The sequence below is a fragment of the Gopherus flavomarginatus genome, chromosome 12, assembly GCF_025201925.1.
Source record: "Gopherus flavomarginatus isolate rGopFla2 chromosome 12, rGopFla2.mat.asm, whole genome shotgun sequence".
Classification (NCBI taxonomy): Eukaryota; Metazoa; Chordata; order Testudines; family Testudinidae; genus Gopherus; species Gopherus flavomarginatus.
In genome coordinates, this window is record NC_066628.1 from 37020920 (window position 1) to 37036479 (window position 15560).

The following is a 15560-nucleotide window of genomic DNA, read 5'->3' on the forward strand; positions in this document are numbered from 1 at the left end:
ATGGAGAAAAGATAGGCCTAGCAAGGCTTCTGAATTGTGTATCAAAAAGGTCTCATTACGAAATCCCAAAAGCCCTAACATGTTTGCTGTGCTGTCTGTAGGGACCTTTGAGGCTTGTCCCACAAATGAATGGTAGATAGATGTGTGGCTGATCATATTCTCTCTCTGTCTCAGTGGGAAGGGGTCAGATCCTAACCAGTCTCTGCCCCCTGCCACCTCCACACTCTCTGAGTTTGGACAGAGTCCTCTCCAATTACAGCCTATGGGTGCTAGTTTAGTGTCTGGCATAGCTTCTTTTCATGGCCCCTCTGGTGCTGAGGAAGGGCCAGACCTGTGCAGCCATGCTTTCCTTAACACGCTAGCAGCCTTCCTCAGTCATCTCTGCTCTTCATCCTCCACTTCCACAGTCTGCTCACCTCCTTGGATTACCCCACCTAAACATTCAACCTCATCCTTTCACCGCTTTGCATCCTGGTCTTAGCCCCTTAGGTTATGTGTGCACAGCAAAGAAAAACCCACAGCTGTCCTGTGCCAGCTGACTCAGGCTTGCAGGGCTCTGGCTGGAGTCCAGGCTGTAGGATCCTGCAATGAAACAGCCTCACAGCCTGAGTCAAGTTGGCAGGCATGGGCCAGCCGCGGGTGTCTAGTTGCTGTGAAGACACACCCTCATTGTCCTACCCACCCCGTCACATAGCATGCAATGCAGGGATGCGGGAAGGTGGGTAACCGTCAGCCATCTGCAGCCATCCTGTTATTCCCATCTCAGTGCCAGCTGTTACAGAGCACTGCCCCCTGTTGGCTCATGTGTAACTTTTCTCCATGAAATCTACGGTAGAACCTCAGAGTTACAAACTCCTCAGGAATGGAGGTTGTTCATAACTATGAACAAAACATCATGGTTCTTTCAAAAGTTTACAAGTGAGCATTGACTTAACACAGCCTTGAAACTTCACTATGCAGAAGAAAAATGCTGCGCTTAACCATCTTAATTTAAATTAAATAAGCACAAGACGCAGTTTCCTTACCTTGTCAAATCTTTTTTTTAAATGTTCCCTTTATATTTTTAGTAGTTTACATTTAATACAGTACTGTACTGTATTTGTGTTTTGGGGTCTTTTGTCTCTGCTGCTGCTCAATTATGTACTTCCTATTCCAAATGAGGTGTGTGGTTGACCGGTCAGTTGGTAACTCTGGTGTTTGTAACGCTGAGGTACTTCTGTATTAAAAGAGGTTGGACATTATATAGTCGGGAAGTAGCAGACAGTGGCCTCAGTCATGTGTCAAAGGGATGACATCAAAGCCAATGGGGGTGGGAGGTATTTCCCATTTAGGTGGCCAGGTGATATTGGGTTGGAGCCTGGAAGGAGCACACAACGTGAAGGGTTCAAAGCAAATGCGTGTGGTCAGTTGTGTGACTTAAGAGCAGCAGTGCAGGCTGTGGGAGCCAGATGCTGGTGAGAACCAGAAGCCCCTTTCTCTCGGTACTGCCAGAGGGCAGGCACGTCGCAGAGGAAACGCACTCGGCTTCTGCATGGAGGGTGATGACAGCTGGTTCAGTCTCACATGAGGTCAGTAATCTGCCTCCTGTCTGGAGGGTGAGCACCATGATGAGGCTGGCCAAGCAGGAGGAGTTCGAAGGAGGGTGCAGAAATGGTGGCTCTTGGGTTGGAAGGGGAGAGCTTGCTGACCCTGCCAGGACCTGCACTGCATGCCTGGGTCCTTGGACGCAAGTAGTACAGTATAGCCTGATTTCCTAGAGGTGCTGAGCACTTGCGGGTCCTAGTGATTTGGAGAGGTTGTGGACGAAAACCAGGCCAGTGCTGCATATCGAGCACCTGCCATGTCAGTCCATATGCACAGAGTAGAAATCTGCCCCAGTCAGCTCCTTGGCAGGGATGTAGAAAGGCAGGTGAAGGGATGAATGTGCCTAAAGCATTCAAGGAGGCACTTGTGGGTTCCAAGGGTTTCATTAAAGATGCATCTTTCTTTAGTGCCTAGAGGACCTTCCAGTCCCTCATGGCTCCACTCTGCCCGTGTGGTCTCGAGTATCTGCCCCCCCACTGCTTCAGTGGCTGGAGCCCTTATGACACCTGCATGTCCTCCTCATGCTGAAGCAGCACACCTATGGTTAGAGGTGGAAGGGCTTCATTTATTTCTGCTTCCAATGCTACCGTCTCTCCGCTCTTTACATTGAAAATGCCTAAATCCACTGCCATGTCTGAGTGTTAAATGTGTTGAATTTTCACCACTTACAGCTTCTCTCCAAGGATATCCAGAGGGTCTTGGGTTTCCCACACTAACTCAGGTAGGTGTGAGATGCTACAACACCGACCATGGTGTATTGGGGATAATACACCCCTACCTGTACAGTCATTTTTCAGTGGCTAAAATGCAGGATTAGAAGTTGGAATCAGGAGTTTGCATTCTGCTCCCTGCTGTCTCACTGACTGGCTACGTAACGTGACCTCGGGCAAGTCACTTATATTCTCCATGCCTCCATTGCTTCAGCAGTAGAAGGGGTGAAATAACACACCCTTATTTCCTTTCCAAGAGTCCTGTGAGGTTTTAATTAGTGTTTAAAAAAAGCTTTGAGGCCCTTGACTGGCAGTGCTCAGAATACACATGTGAGTGTGGTAATTTATAATGAGACTTGGATTCTAGCTAGTTATTGGGTTTTACTTTGCCAGGTTTTCTTAGTTTTGAGGTGAAAGGTGTGTGTGTGTGTGTGTGTAAAATGTATTTATTTATTAGCAATTTAAGGGGGCAAATTATCAAAGCTATTAAAAATGAGTGTCTCCCGCAATCCTTACATAGCTTTTAAGCCTCACTGAGAAGCTGAACTTAGACCAGGGGTCGGCAGCCTTTCAGAAGTGCTGTGCCGAGTCTTCATTTATTCACTCTAATTTAAGGTTCCGTGTGCCAGTGATACATTTTAATGTTTTTAGAAGGTCTCTTTCTATACGTCTATAATATGTAACTAAACTATTGTTGTATGTAAAGTAAATAAGGTTTTTAAAATGTTTAAGAAGCTTCATTTAAAATAAAATTAAAATGCAGAGCCTCCAGACCGGTGGCCAGGACCCGGGCAGTGTGAGTGCCACTGAAAATCAGCTTGTGTGCCACCTTCAGCACGTGTGCCATAGGTTACCTACCCCTGAGCTAGACCGTTTGGGTCCTTTTCATTTCCTGCCCTCCATTGTGGGTGGCTGTGTTTTAATTAAAAGGAATTGATCTTGTTACTCCTGAGCCCATCTCAAGCAATAAGACCAAACTAAAGACCGAGTCTGTTCCATTGCCTGCTCTGGGGCAGGTGGGAAGTCTCCTGTCCTGCCCATGCTGCCTTCTGGGACAAGATCCTTTGGAGGTTTCCTAGAGAGTCTTCTGGGAGGAAGGATCCAGATTTGCGGTGGGGTAAGATCAGAGAAGGATTGGCAAGCCTAGAGGAAGGGTGCAAAGTAGGACCAAAATTAATGGCAGCCATTGTAGGGGTTTCCCAGGCTCAGTAGAGTTAAGATGTTCCCCACGGGGGTGGAGGCCTTTAGGAGGAGAAGGTGGCTGAGCTTTTCCTTGTTTGATTGCAGGTTGCCATGTCTGGGGTTCCTCTCCAGCAGATTCCATTGCCACAGCAGGTGAGGACAGGGCATGTCTTCTGCAGAGGAGGACACTGCATCGTGCTGGGCTGACAGGGTGCTTCTGCCACTCTTCATTCTAATTGGGCTTGGTTTTGTTTCTCCCACCCCTCGGTGCTCTCCCCTTGCAGCTCCTGCAGGCCGAACCCCTGGCCCTGAGCTTGCTGAATGCCAGTGAGTACGAGAAGAGGCTGGTGACTTTGCAGGCACAGCTGAAGGAGAATGTGGCAGGGCACCAGGCGGAGCTGCTGAGTGCCCAGACTCGCCTCGCTGAGCTGGAGAATCAGGTAAGGGACCCAGCCTGCTGGGCTGAGGGCAGAGGCAGGATTGGCCTCTCTGTATTCACACCAGTCTTCCCGCTGAGGCCAAACTAGGAGTGATCGTACTGGGCTGTGATAGTAACAGTTAGGAAGGAAATACCTGGGCTCCAAAGGGCAGCAGGATTAGGGGTGCCAGAGACGTGGTTCATCCCTGCCCAGAGATAGGAACTGGGTAGGTAACAGAAGGTCAGCCTGCTGAGGGCCGCAGGGAGGGCTCACAGAGATGTTCTAGCTGCACCCCTTGTAGTAAAGCCTCAAGATTCCTGCTTTCTGTGCACACCTGCTGGCTGCCACCCAGTGAGCTACCCCTGCACTAAGGGTGAATGCTGACGTCCTCCATGTGCACTGGTTTGCTCTGCAGGGACCTGACTGCAGGCCAGCTGACATCCCACAGGGTACAGTCTGGACTGTTGAACCACTGGGTCCCTTTAACTCTCCATCCCAGGGTGCCTTTTACGCTGCTTTGCTAGTGATAAGCAGCCTCTCCAGGTTCTGCTCACACACAGCCATTACAAGGAATGCTCTCCCAGCCACTCATGAACTACATACAAGGCAAATTCCCCAGCATGGTGCCCCAGGAATGTGCATCTGGCACTGCTCAGGACCCCCACCCCCAAACAGTGCAAGCTCGTGAAAAGTCCGTTATTCCATCAATGGGAATGATTATGCACCAGCCTTTGTTCACCTGATTGGAGATTCCCCAAACACTTCAATCAAAACACACTGGTTTAGGTAAAAGAATAAAACAAGTTTATTAACTAAAGAAAAATAGATTTTAAGCGAATATAAGTGGTAAAGGCATAAAAGTCAGAACTGGTTACAAAAGAAATAAGAGAAATACGCAAGCTATTTCCTGACCTAAACGTTACCAAGTTAAATCAGATTTGAAAGCAAAAGGATTTCTCTGACCCAAAACTTTCAGCAGTCCATGCTGACTGGAAAGCCTTGCAGTTTGGACCACTCTCCCTAGTTCAATGATGGGTCTTTGTCTTTCAAGTGATCTTGCTGCCGTGAGTAGAGATGGGGGGAGGAGAGGTGGCCAGATGTCTTTCCCACCCTCTTATATCTTGACCCTTTTCACTGGAAAAGTCCTTGCTCATGTAACCCCGGTCGTCAGCGGGCAGGATTGAACCTGGGACCTCCGGAGCTTAGTGCACGAGCTAAAAGCCAACTGGCTGTTCGCTAAGGCTGCAGAGCAAACTCATTGTATCTCTCTCTAAGTGGTCTCGGTGTCACTAGAACACCACACCCAGGAGGTGTGTGGGTTACACTGGGACATAGAGCCATGCAGTTCTATTGCGTATGTGCCCTGCCAGCTGTCCTTCAGATGAACTGTAAATACTTTGTTTATAACTCTCCTGCTGGTGAATTTCTAACTGAACAAGTAATGGCCTTTTAGCACCTACCTGGTGTGCCTTGTTCTTTGAGAAAATGGTCTGTTTAATGAAAGTGATGGTCTCAGGAAGGAACTGTTACCATTACATGGCATTAATTCATATGGCATCAAGTACTACAGTACCCAGTTACCTGGAACTACAGTATATTTCAGTAACAATCCATAGCTCCATGTACAATGCTGATACACACATTTTAACATGACAATAATGTGCAGTAGATTATGCATTTTCAAATGATACCTCACAAGGCATACTTTGTACACAATATATCATCATCCTATAGAAGTGGTGAGCATGGGGTACAGTGTCTCACCCCAGCCAAGAAGGGTCTTCTTTAGCCCATCTTGGTGACTTTCCACATCCAGGTGCGGAAGCTGGAGCTGGAGAGGAATCAGCAGAAGCTGCTCCTGGAGAGTCTACAGCAGCGTCATCAGGAAGACTTGGAGCTCATTGAAAATGCACACAGGTATCGTGGGCCTACACCTCACGTACATGCACACCAGCAACATGGACCTTTGCCCCCACACTCAGGATCCTGCCTGATGCGCAGCTTTCCTGGGGTGTGTAGTGCCTCGCTTACAGCACTTGGTCCAGCTTATAGCTGGAGCAGAGGACTGGGCATCAAGGTGCTACTTCCAGATCTCCTGCTGACATGCCGTGTGACTTTGAACACGACACCTCGCACCTCTGTGCCTCAGTTTCCCAATCCGTAAAAGGGGATTTGATCTCCTTTGTCAAGTGCTTTGGGATCTAGTGATGAAAAGCGCCACATATTATATATACAAAAATATAAAGAGCTGGGTATTATTATTTATTTACTATTAAATCAGCAGCAGGCACCTAAACTGGCACTTAAATTAGGGTCCTGCATTTGAAAATTGACCCCTAAGCATCATATTTCAGATCAGAACCACCCATTAGTACCCCAGCCCAGCAGGCACTGTGCAAACAGCTCCTCCAGCTTCCGTGTCTCTCCTCATGGGCAGGAGCCGTGTGAAGGTGATGGAGGAATCTTCCCGGCAGCGCGAGGCGAGTCTGCGGCAGGAGAACGAGGAACTGGCGGCGCAGTACCTGTCCCACTGCCAAAGCGCAGAGCGGGCCAAGTCGGAGCTCCTGGCACAGCAGCAGCGCAGGCTAGCAGAGCTGGAGCAGGAGAAGGTCCAGGAGGTGGAGAGGCTGCGGGAGCTGCAGCGGTAAGGAGGGTTAGAGGAGGGGACAGCCAGCCTGGCGGGGAGCATCTGGGGTTCAACATTATTCACCTCCCGAAGGGGCCGAAGCTCTTGAAAAGATATTGAATCCATGTCTGAGCAGATGGGAAAATGGGCCTGGCCGGGATCCTGGTGTCAGGAAAAGTCAGGTTAGTGCAACTGTGTGAAATAACCCCAGCCCTGGTGGGAAGTGATTAAAGGTTTGTCCCGATCTCCTGAGTTATGCAGCTAGCCACGAGCATTTGCATCTGTTTGTGAGGAGGCTGAGTGCTCTCACCAGCAGGCAGCAGGCCCCTGAGCACAGGCTTCACCTGGCCCGCATCACCCAAGGCAGGTACGCGTGGGACTGTCACTGCAGGGCACAGGGACTTGCACCGGCATAGAGTCCTTTGAGGTTCCCGCCCATTATCCTCCCCTCTCCACCCATGCCTGGGCAGGAATCAGCAGGTTTCCTCTAGGAATGAGTTGTCTCCCCGAGCTTATCCAGTGACCTTCCACCATCACCCGCAGCCAGGGGCCGAGATCAGCCGGCTGCTCCCATTCTCTGGGCTCTTGCTGTGGCAACGAGGGCCGTGTGTCTGAGCACCGACTGTGGCATAGGCTGCAGGGAACGTAAATAACTAGACATGGTTAACAGGCTCCTCCCCTCTGGATCCTACAGGGCGTCCATTCTGGAGATGCGCAAAGACCATGAAGAGCAGCTACAGAGGTTGAAACGACTGAAAGATCAGGAGATTGACGCAGTAACCAGTGCTACCTCCCATACCAGGTACCATGCCACCCAGCACGGCCTCCTTGGCATGGTCCTTCAGCTCCCCACCCACCCCACATAGACCGTGATGGAGGTTGGGTTCCTCTTCCGGTTATGAAGAAAACAACAAGCAGCCGAGTAGGTTGCTTCTTCCCTTCATGGCTTGGAGATTCTCTGAAAAACAGAGCTGCTACAGAGCTGGGATGCTCTCTCACAGCAAGCTCCATAAACCTGACAGCCCTTCATGGGATGGCTGGGGAATAGTCACACGCACTCAGACTAGACAGTCACAGTGGTCCCTTCTGGCCTCGGCATCTATGGGCACAGTCCCCAAGCAGGGGCCTGTCTGCAGGGAAAGGTAGGGCTGGGGTGTTGGGTGGATCCCAACCAAAGGGAGAACACTTGACACTGGTGATGTGTTTGCACAGAAGCCACTGGCTCAGCAAGTAAATTGCCCTCACCACCTCTCAAGCTCTGTCAGTCAATAAATGAGCTTTGTTTACCCCTGAGAAAAAGCAGCTCCTGTCCGTTGGTGCTACCGAGAGGAGGGGTTAACTGAGCAAGAGAGGTTCAGGACAAAGCTATTGTATCCACTCAAGCTCCTAGGCAAGGTGGTGCGTATTTATTGCCCAGGGACCCTGCTGCAGAAGCCACAGGTTGGGCTCAGAATCCAAGGTTTTGTTGTAAAGTAAAACTTTCTAGCCCCTCGTCACATGAGGATAATGTTGAAAACATGAACCCAGTGTGAATCAATGCAGCTACCACGTAACTGTGGCCCCACCCCTACCTCTTGCAGGTCTCTGAACGGCGTCATTGAGCAGATGGAGAAGTTTTCCAGTAACCTGAGTGACCTCTCCTATAAGGTGGAGGCTACTCACCACAACACGTCTCAGGAGCTTGAGATTGGAGCCCGTCAGCGGGACGAACAGCTCAGGGGTACCTGCTTTTTATTTTTTCTAGCAATCACAGTCATGGTTATTTATTACAGTAGCAGTTATGGGCCCCAACCTCAATCAGAGCCCCACTGTATGCACACACAGTCACTGCCCCAAAGAACTTACAGTCCAAAAGGAGTTGTGTATTGTGGAAGCATCTATGAGCCCTAATCATGGACCAGGCCCCATTGTGCTAGGTGCTGTACAAACAGAGAGCAAGATGATTCCTGCCCCATTTATACACAGGGAACTGAGGCACAGAGAGAGATTAAGTGATTTGCCCAAAAGCACATAGGGAATTGGTGGCAGAGAATTGGACCTAGATCCCTGTCCAGTGTCTTAATCACAAGATCATCCGTCCACTCCGGCAGCTGTTCCCATTTGTGGCTCTCCTACGCACTCACCTTTCTGAAAAGAACAATGCCTTGTCCAGGGCTGTACCTGAGCAAGACAACTATGCCAAAGATCCTCTGTGCTGAAAGTGTCTCCCCGGGAATATCCTGTAGCGAGACTACACTCCCAGACAGACAGGTCAGTTCCCAGCTGTTGTAAACCAGCGCAGCACCTTTGGAGTGACACTGATTTAAACCAGCTGAGGATCCGTCCTTGCAACTTCTTTTGTAAGACGGCCATAATGGTGGCTTGCGCTGGACTGTGGGATTGGCCTGTGAATGGCTGCAGTTTGCTGCACGGTGGTTTTTCTCCCTTCAGTGCTGCAGGACAGACTGACACGACAACAGAGGGACATGGAGGAGGAGCGGAGCCGGCTGCAGGAGGTCATCGCTAAAATGGAGGCCAGGCTGAGTGAGCAAACTCGTCTCCTTGAGCAGGTGATGCGAGGCCGACAACCTGTGTCTTCAGCCTTTGTCTGATAATGGCTCTGACGGTGGGCGGGCCCTGCATGTTCTGTATCCAATATGAGAACTCTCCTCAACCTGCAGACAGTCAGAGTGAGAGGCCAGTTTTTTTCCACAGGTGAAAAACTGTCTCCCTGCTTGGTGGGGAAAAAATCAGGGCAGGGCCTGAACCTCCAAGGCTCAGGCCCTGCCCTGAAGTCAAAGAAAACGGAGGTGGTGGTGGGAAAATATCTGCTTCAGTTTAAGGCATGATTGTACCATAGGTTCGCGTAACCCACGCATTGCTTTCCCTCTGTCTGCTGTCATCTCTGCACTCTAGGAACGCTGGAGGGTGACAGCAGAACAATCCAAAGTGGAATCTCTACAGCGCTCGCTAGAGGAGCAGCGGAGGGTGATGACCCAGCAGCTGACCATGGAGAGAGAAGAGCTGGAGCGGGCAAAGGTCCGGTGTTGTTATGATGGTCTCAAGGAGGAAGTGTTCCCATTATGTAGCATTCATTCAGATGGCATCAAGGCCAGGAGAAAAATCCTTTTGCTGGAGGACAAAGGGCAGGATGGAAATAAATCCCCATAGAATTCAGCATAGCTCAAGGATATTAATCTAATAGGAGTAGAAGATTTGGGGGCAGGAAGCAGTTCCACTTGGAGATTAACCACTTGGGGCTTCGGTGAGGCATCACAGTACCCTACGCTTTACTTGGCAATAATCTTGGCCTCCTGCTCAGTCAGAACCATAAGCCAGCATGTGAGCCTGTCAGACATCACTTGTCACTCTTGGGCAAGGCACATGTGCTCCTGGAGCTGGAGCATTTTGTGTTTGCTGGGGTAGCACCTATCTGCTCTTCCCAGAGATGCGGCACAGTGATCGACAGCGTGAGTGACCGAGGCGGCGTTGGGATGGCACGAGGTCAGCAAGAAGGTGGTAGGCTTGTCCAGGTTTGGCAGACGTTGGTTGTTGCATAGAGTAACAATGACGCACACTAGGTCACGTGAGCGAGAAAAGCCTCAGATTGTGGCTGAAGGCAGGAAAATAATGTCAAGTGGAGGGTACTAGTTTCTCGGTACTTTTAAAACCCATTGCTGTAACGTTCCCCTCCTGAAAAGCACTGCTGTTTAAACTCTGTAGATGTTTGATAGAGACTTCACCACAGGGTAGTGAGATCTACTGTCACTACCTCTGCTTCACTGCCGTGTTGCGGGAACAGTGCAAAACCCTGCCTCAATAGTACAGAGAGGGGGTTCCGCTGTCTGGGTACAAGAATAATACCCAGTTCCCAGGAGCCAGCAGCAGGAATCTTAGTAGCAGGAATCCTTTTCAGTCTGAAGAGCAGCGTAAGGATCTCCTTTTCCACTCTTTCCTGATGGAATGGGTACTCTCTGTGACCTCAAGCCAACCTTCCCTACATCTCTCTGGTTTGGAGGACTTGGTTGCATCTCTCAAGCTTTGCTCCCACAGAACGTCTTGCTGGAGGAGCAGAAGTCGGTCATGCAGAAGTGCGCAGAGGAGCGTCGAAAGCTCGCCATGGAGTGGTCGGAGTTCCACACCCAGCAGAAACTGAGCAAGGAGCGGACAGAGCGTGATGTCGACCGTGCCCTGCAGATAGACTCCCAGAGGGAAGGGGCCATCATGACCCTGGCAAAGGTACCCCGGCGAAGCATATTCCCGTTTCAGTCCGTCAGGGCTTGAATTCAGCTTTGTCAGCTGATGGGCTAGAGCAGCTGGACAGAGCTTCGCTGAGATGTTTCCTCTCCAGCCACTCAGTGGTTCCACATGGTAACGATGTAAATTCCTTCCTGCATCCTCCTCACTCCCCATCTCCGTGTGGTCCGTGCTCCACCCCCTTTGAGCATCACCATAGGAAATCTCTCTCTCTCTCCAGGTATACAGATGATGGCAGCGTAAGAGCAGATCTGATTGTCGGAGTATTTTATAAATCACTGGGTGGTGACTAATACTATTACTGCCAACAAATTACCATTATTGGTGCATGTTCTTGGCATCAGGGACGTAGCTGCCGGGGCAGGGAAAGGAGGAGTGCAGTGCATGGTGTTCTCTCACCCCACTAGCTGTGGGTTGTTGAGCAGCACAGCAGTCTCAGTGCAGCACTTTGCCTGTAGCATGTGTTCCTGCTGTAGGAAGGAGTTGTCTATAGGGGGACATGGAGCCCTGAATAATGTAGGCAAAGGGAAACCTTCCAATCCTTCCTCTGACTGGCCCAGATTCCTGAGCCAGCTGTTTTGTCTGGGCAGGGCAAAGGAAACAAACTGCATGCTAATGCTTGGGGACCTTCCCCTGCACAACAAAGCCAGCGCTCTAGTAAATAAATGTACAGCAGGGAACAGCCCTCCAGTGGGCCAGGTGTTTGGGGGGGCTCTTTTATCACAGATCTCTCTGAGCACTTGAGATGAGTGCTCGAGACAGGAGCCAATATAGAGCCACCATTGATGCTCTCTTCCTAGGAACAAGCGGATCTGAAAATCAAGGCCAGTGAGCTGAGGGCTAAGGAGGAGCAGCTGGCTAGAGAAAGGGAATCTGTGGAGCAAGAGAGGCAGGAGCTGAGGCTCGAAAAGGAACGGCTTAATGCGGCCGCTTTGCACGTCAAACAGAGGGCAGAGGAGATTGACAGCATGAGCAAGGTAGGAAGGACAATGACTCCTCCTCTCTTAACCCCTTGCAGTCAGTGCCTCCACAATCCTTCCCCATTAGGATCCAGGAAAGGCCATAGAGGAAGTGGAGGCCACAGTGGTGCAAAGACTTGAGAATGGGACTTCAGTTCCCCGTTCTTCCAGTGACATCCTGCGGGTAAGCTTGGGCACCTCAATTATCTCTCTGTGCCTTGGTTCTCCCTCTGTGATGGGGGAGAGCGATATCCCTCTCCCTTGATAAAACACGTTGGGATTTCTGGCTGAAGAGCTATAGAAGTCAACAGCCATGAGCGATGGTTCTTTACATGAATGTTTGTTAGTGATTTAGCACTTTAAAACAAAAAAGGGATACAGAGACCTACTTCATAATATAAGGATCTGTGTGTCTGATCCACAGTGGGGGAGGGGGAGGAGAGTACCTGGATGGCTCAGGAGGTAGGAGATGAGATACAGAACCCTCCACCTCTGACAGAGATTCAAATCCAGACCAAGTCCCTGGCAACCAAGAGCCATTCCTATCTGGTGGCTTTTGGGTGGCCTGTGTGAAATGACCGTGGTCTGACTAGAGTTCCCAGTGGAACAAGCCTTGGCAGAGGAACCATGGAGATGGAGCCACCCACTCGATCCTTGAGAGATCCCCCAGATCCTGGTTGAGACCCATGAGTGGGGTGGCCTAGGGGAAGCTTGCCCTGCTGCTGCACCTGCCTTACTAGCATGGTGGGTAAGCAGAGGATCGGAGTGTCCAGGATGTCATGGTCTATACAAAATGACCCGAGGTTTCCAGAGGCGCGTACACGGCTCTTTCTCCTCCCGGCTGGGTGCCGTCACACTCTTGCTCCCCCGCCCCCCACTCTCTGTGTTGCTGTGTCCCCCAGCTGTCCTCACAGAAGTACGAGGAAGGAGAGAGGGCCCTGCTAGAGGCGAAGAAGGTGGAATCAGAACATCGGACGAGGCTGGGTACCGTACAGCAGCGGCTGGAACGGCTGAGGCAGCAGGAGCAGCACCTGCACCAGGCAATCAGATCCTCGCGTTTCCCCTCTCGTTTTTTTTTCTACGTGCCGCAACATGCCAGACCCTATTAAACCAGCTTTTCTTCCTCTCTCTCCTCGGGCGGGGTAGGAGCGCCAGAACCTGGCTCATCAAAGGAGACAGCTTGAACAGCTGCGAGAGGAGCTGCCAAACAGCCCGGTGCAGTTGCTGACCAAGCCCCGGGTGCCACACCCAGATGTTCAAACCAAGAGCCTCTCCACCACACACTGTAAGCTGCTCCTTCACGCCTGCCAACAGAAAAGCTCTTGAGTGGTTGTTCTCAGTGATTGCTCTCTGTAAATACATTGGGGGGAAGCCCAGGAAGAAAGAAGAGCTATTTAACCTAAAGGACAATGTTGGCTCTAGAATAAATGGGAATAAACTGGCCATGAGGAAAGTTAGGCTGGAAATTTAGAAGCAGGTTTCTAACCATCAAAGGAGAGGGGTTAGGGAACAGTCTCCAACAGGAGGAGTGGAGGCAAGAAACCAAACTGGTTTTCAGGTGGAGTTTGATAAATGTATGAGCAGAACGACGTGCCAGGGTTGCCTGTGATAGCAGGTTACTGGACTCAATGACCCAAGAGGTCCTCTCCAGTCCCATGTTCCTGTGAGCAAGAAAATGAGAGGAAAGGCATGTCTACGCTGCAGCTGCTACAGTGGCGCAGCTACGGCACTGCAGCTGTGACACTGTGGTGTAGACGCTACCTATATCAACGGAAAGGGGTTTTCCGTCAGCGGAGTTAATCCATCTCTCCAAAAGTGAGTCGCTAAGTCAACAGAAAAATTCTTCTGTCAGCCTAGCCGGGCCTACATCAGGGGTCAGGTCGACCTAACTACAGTGCTCGGGGCACGACATTTTTCTCAGCCCTGAGCGACATCACTGGGTTGATCTAATTTGTAAGTGTGGACCAGGCCAAAGGGACAGCACCTCCTGCATCTTCATCTCACAGAGTGGGCGGGGCAGCTCTCTGGCTTTCAAAGGATAAAGACCTGAGTCGAGTTCTGAAGTCGCCTCTTCACAAGAGGGATCTGGGCTTATGGTCCAAGCAAGGGATTGGAGTCAGGAGTCCTGGTTTCCATTCCTGGCTCCACAACTGACTTGCTGCATTGGACCGGGAAAATTGGTTAACTTCTCTCTTTCCCTTCTGTAAAATGAGACTAATGAGTTGCCTGCTCCAGAGGGTTAATTAAATGTTTAAGTACTCTAGGATCCTTGCATGAAAGAGGCTATAGAAGTGCCACATAATCATTATAATTAATCCCCACAGTTTCCTCAGGTCACAGGCTGGGAAGAGGGACTGCCATACTCCCCCAGGACATGAAAACATGGACACAGCAATAATACTAGGAAAGCTTAGTGGGTCCAACTTCCCTGCCTCCCTCTGAGTGTCTCTATAGAATACACCGATGTCCCTCATTGCTCTAACCCTGTATTCTGCACTATTGTGCTTTCTTTGCAGATTTCCCCCCTCCTGTTATTGACTTACCTTGGCACAACTCTGGCGGTATGGGGGGCACCCAGGGCACAGCAGGAGCGGGACCTGCTGAGTTGTATGCCAGACTAGTGCTGCTGAAGCACACAGCTGAGCGGGTAAGATGAGGTTCCGTAGCATTTGCTCAGATGTAAAAGGGACCCAACCTCAGGTCTGCTACTGAGCTGGGTTTTGGCTTTGGCTTGGAAACCATCTGGACTCTCCCAGGAAGAGAGACAGCGAGGGCTCAGTGCCACCTGCCAAGGGATGGGTCTTTATCTGGAGGTTGTTGCTGGGCAGTAAAGCTGTGCTGTGCTGTGCCACAAAAGGGTCATTTTAGAGAACAGACATCCTGGTGTTTCCCTTATACGCTTAAAGCAGAAGTAGATAAACAACAGAAGCAATGACGGTCATAAATTCTTGGCCAAACAGATCATCAAAGCTTCTCATTGGCTTGTCCCACTTGGGCTGCTAGTTTACAACCTTGGTCACCACTGGAGTGGGGTGTATGTCCTGCTTCAGACCCAGTTTTCTGAGATCCTCAGATGGAAGGTGCTATATCAAGGTGGTTAATCCCTGTTCTTTTGGTGCTTGGTCCTACTCTCTCCAGATTCTCCAATCACTCACCTGCTCTTCCCCCAACACCCCTGCACAATTGGAATTCCGCTTTGATTCCTTAGAATCCTCATGTTCCTATCTAGGAAAGAAAGGTTATTCAGGTTGTCTGTATGGATCCCATTCAAGGTGCACATGTACCTCATGCATGCCTTAACTAGGATCCACACAGACAAGACATTTTGGAGAACCACAGTTACAACAAAGTAAGTAACTGTACTTGCTGGTGCACTCACCTGTCAAAGCCTAGGCTTTGACTGCTTCTGATACTTACCTTATATGTCAGTTCCCAAGACAGTGATTATCTACCAGGCATGTGGGCATCTGTACTCTACTCTCAGGGAGTTCCAGCCACAACCAGTGATGGCCCTTCCCCTCTCTCTCTCTCTGCAGGACCGGGATTTCTTGGAAGACGAGCAGTTCTTTCTAGAGACCCTGAAGAAAGCTTCCTACAACATGTCATCCCAGACAGCATGAGGAGTTTAGATCCACGTGCAGTGCTGGTTGAGCTGGCTTTTTTTACGAAGATGATGGGAGATTTTTTAATTTATAATCTTTTTTAAAAATCCAAAAATGAATGGCTGGAAAAATATAAGTAGTCAGATACATTCAGTCAGGCTGCAGCTAGTTTTAAAAAAAAAAAAAAAAAACACAAACCCCTTCGCATGTGAATTTTTAACTATGTCTGACTGAGAGCCCTA

The 15560-nt window shown here is 50.1% G+C and overlaps 1 protein-coding gene across 2 annotated transcripts in view; it reads left to right on the top strand.

Annotated features, from left to right (window-relative positions):
- FBF1 (Fas binding factor 1) overlaps positions 1-15471 on the top strand; it is a 31726-nt gene extending 16255 nt beyond the window's left edge. For both annotated transcript variants that reach the window (XM_050919219.1, XM_050919220.1), the window contains exons 16-30: positions 2256-2305; positions 3582-3629; positions 3761-3916; positions 5712-5812; positions 6333-6539; positions 7216-7323; positions 8102-8241; positions 8952-9070; positions 9417-9539; positions 10554-10739; positions 11558-11734; positions 12619-12756; positions 12863-13001; positions 14233-14363; positions 15253-15471. In XM_050919219.1, coding sequence (XP_050775176.1) covers positions 2256-2305; positions 3582-3629; positions 3761-3916; positions 5712-5812; positions 6333-6539; positions 7216-7323; positions 8102-8241; positions 8952-9070; positions 9417-9539; positions 10554-10739; positions 11558-11734; positions 12619-12756; positions 12863-13001; positions 14233-14363; positions 15253-15336 — 1907 coding nt within the window. In that variant the 3' untranslated portion in view covers positions 15337-15471. The remainder of the gene's footprint in view (positions 1-2255; positions 2306-3581; positions 3630-3760; positions 3917-5711; positions 5813-6332; positions 6540-7215; positions 7324-8101; positions 8242-8951; positions 9071-9416; positions 9540-10553; positions 10740-11557; positions 11735-12618; positions 12757-12862; positions 13002-14232; positions 14364-15252) is intronic.
- The last annotated feature ends 89 nt before the right edge of the window (positions 15472-15560 follow it).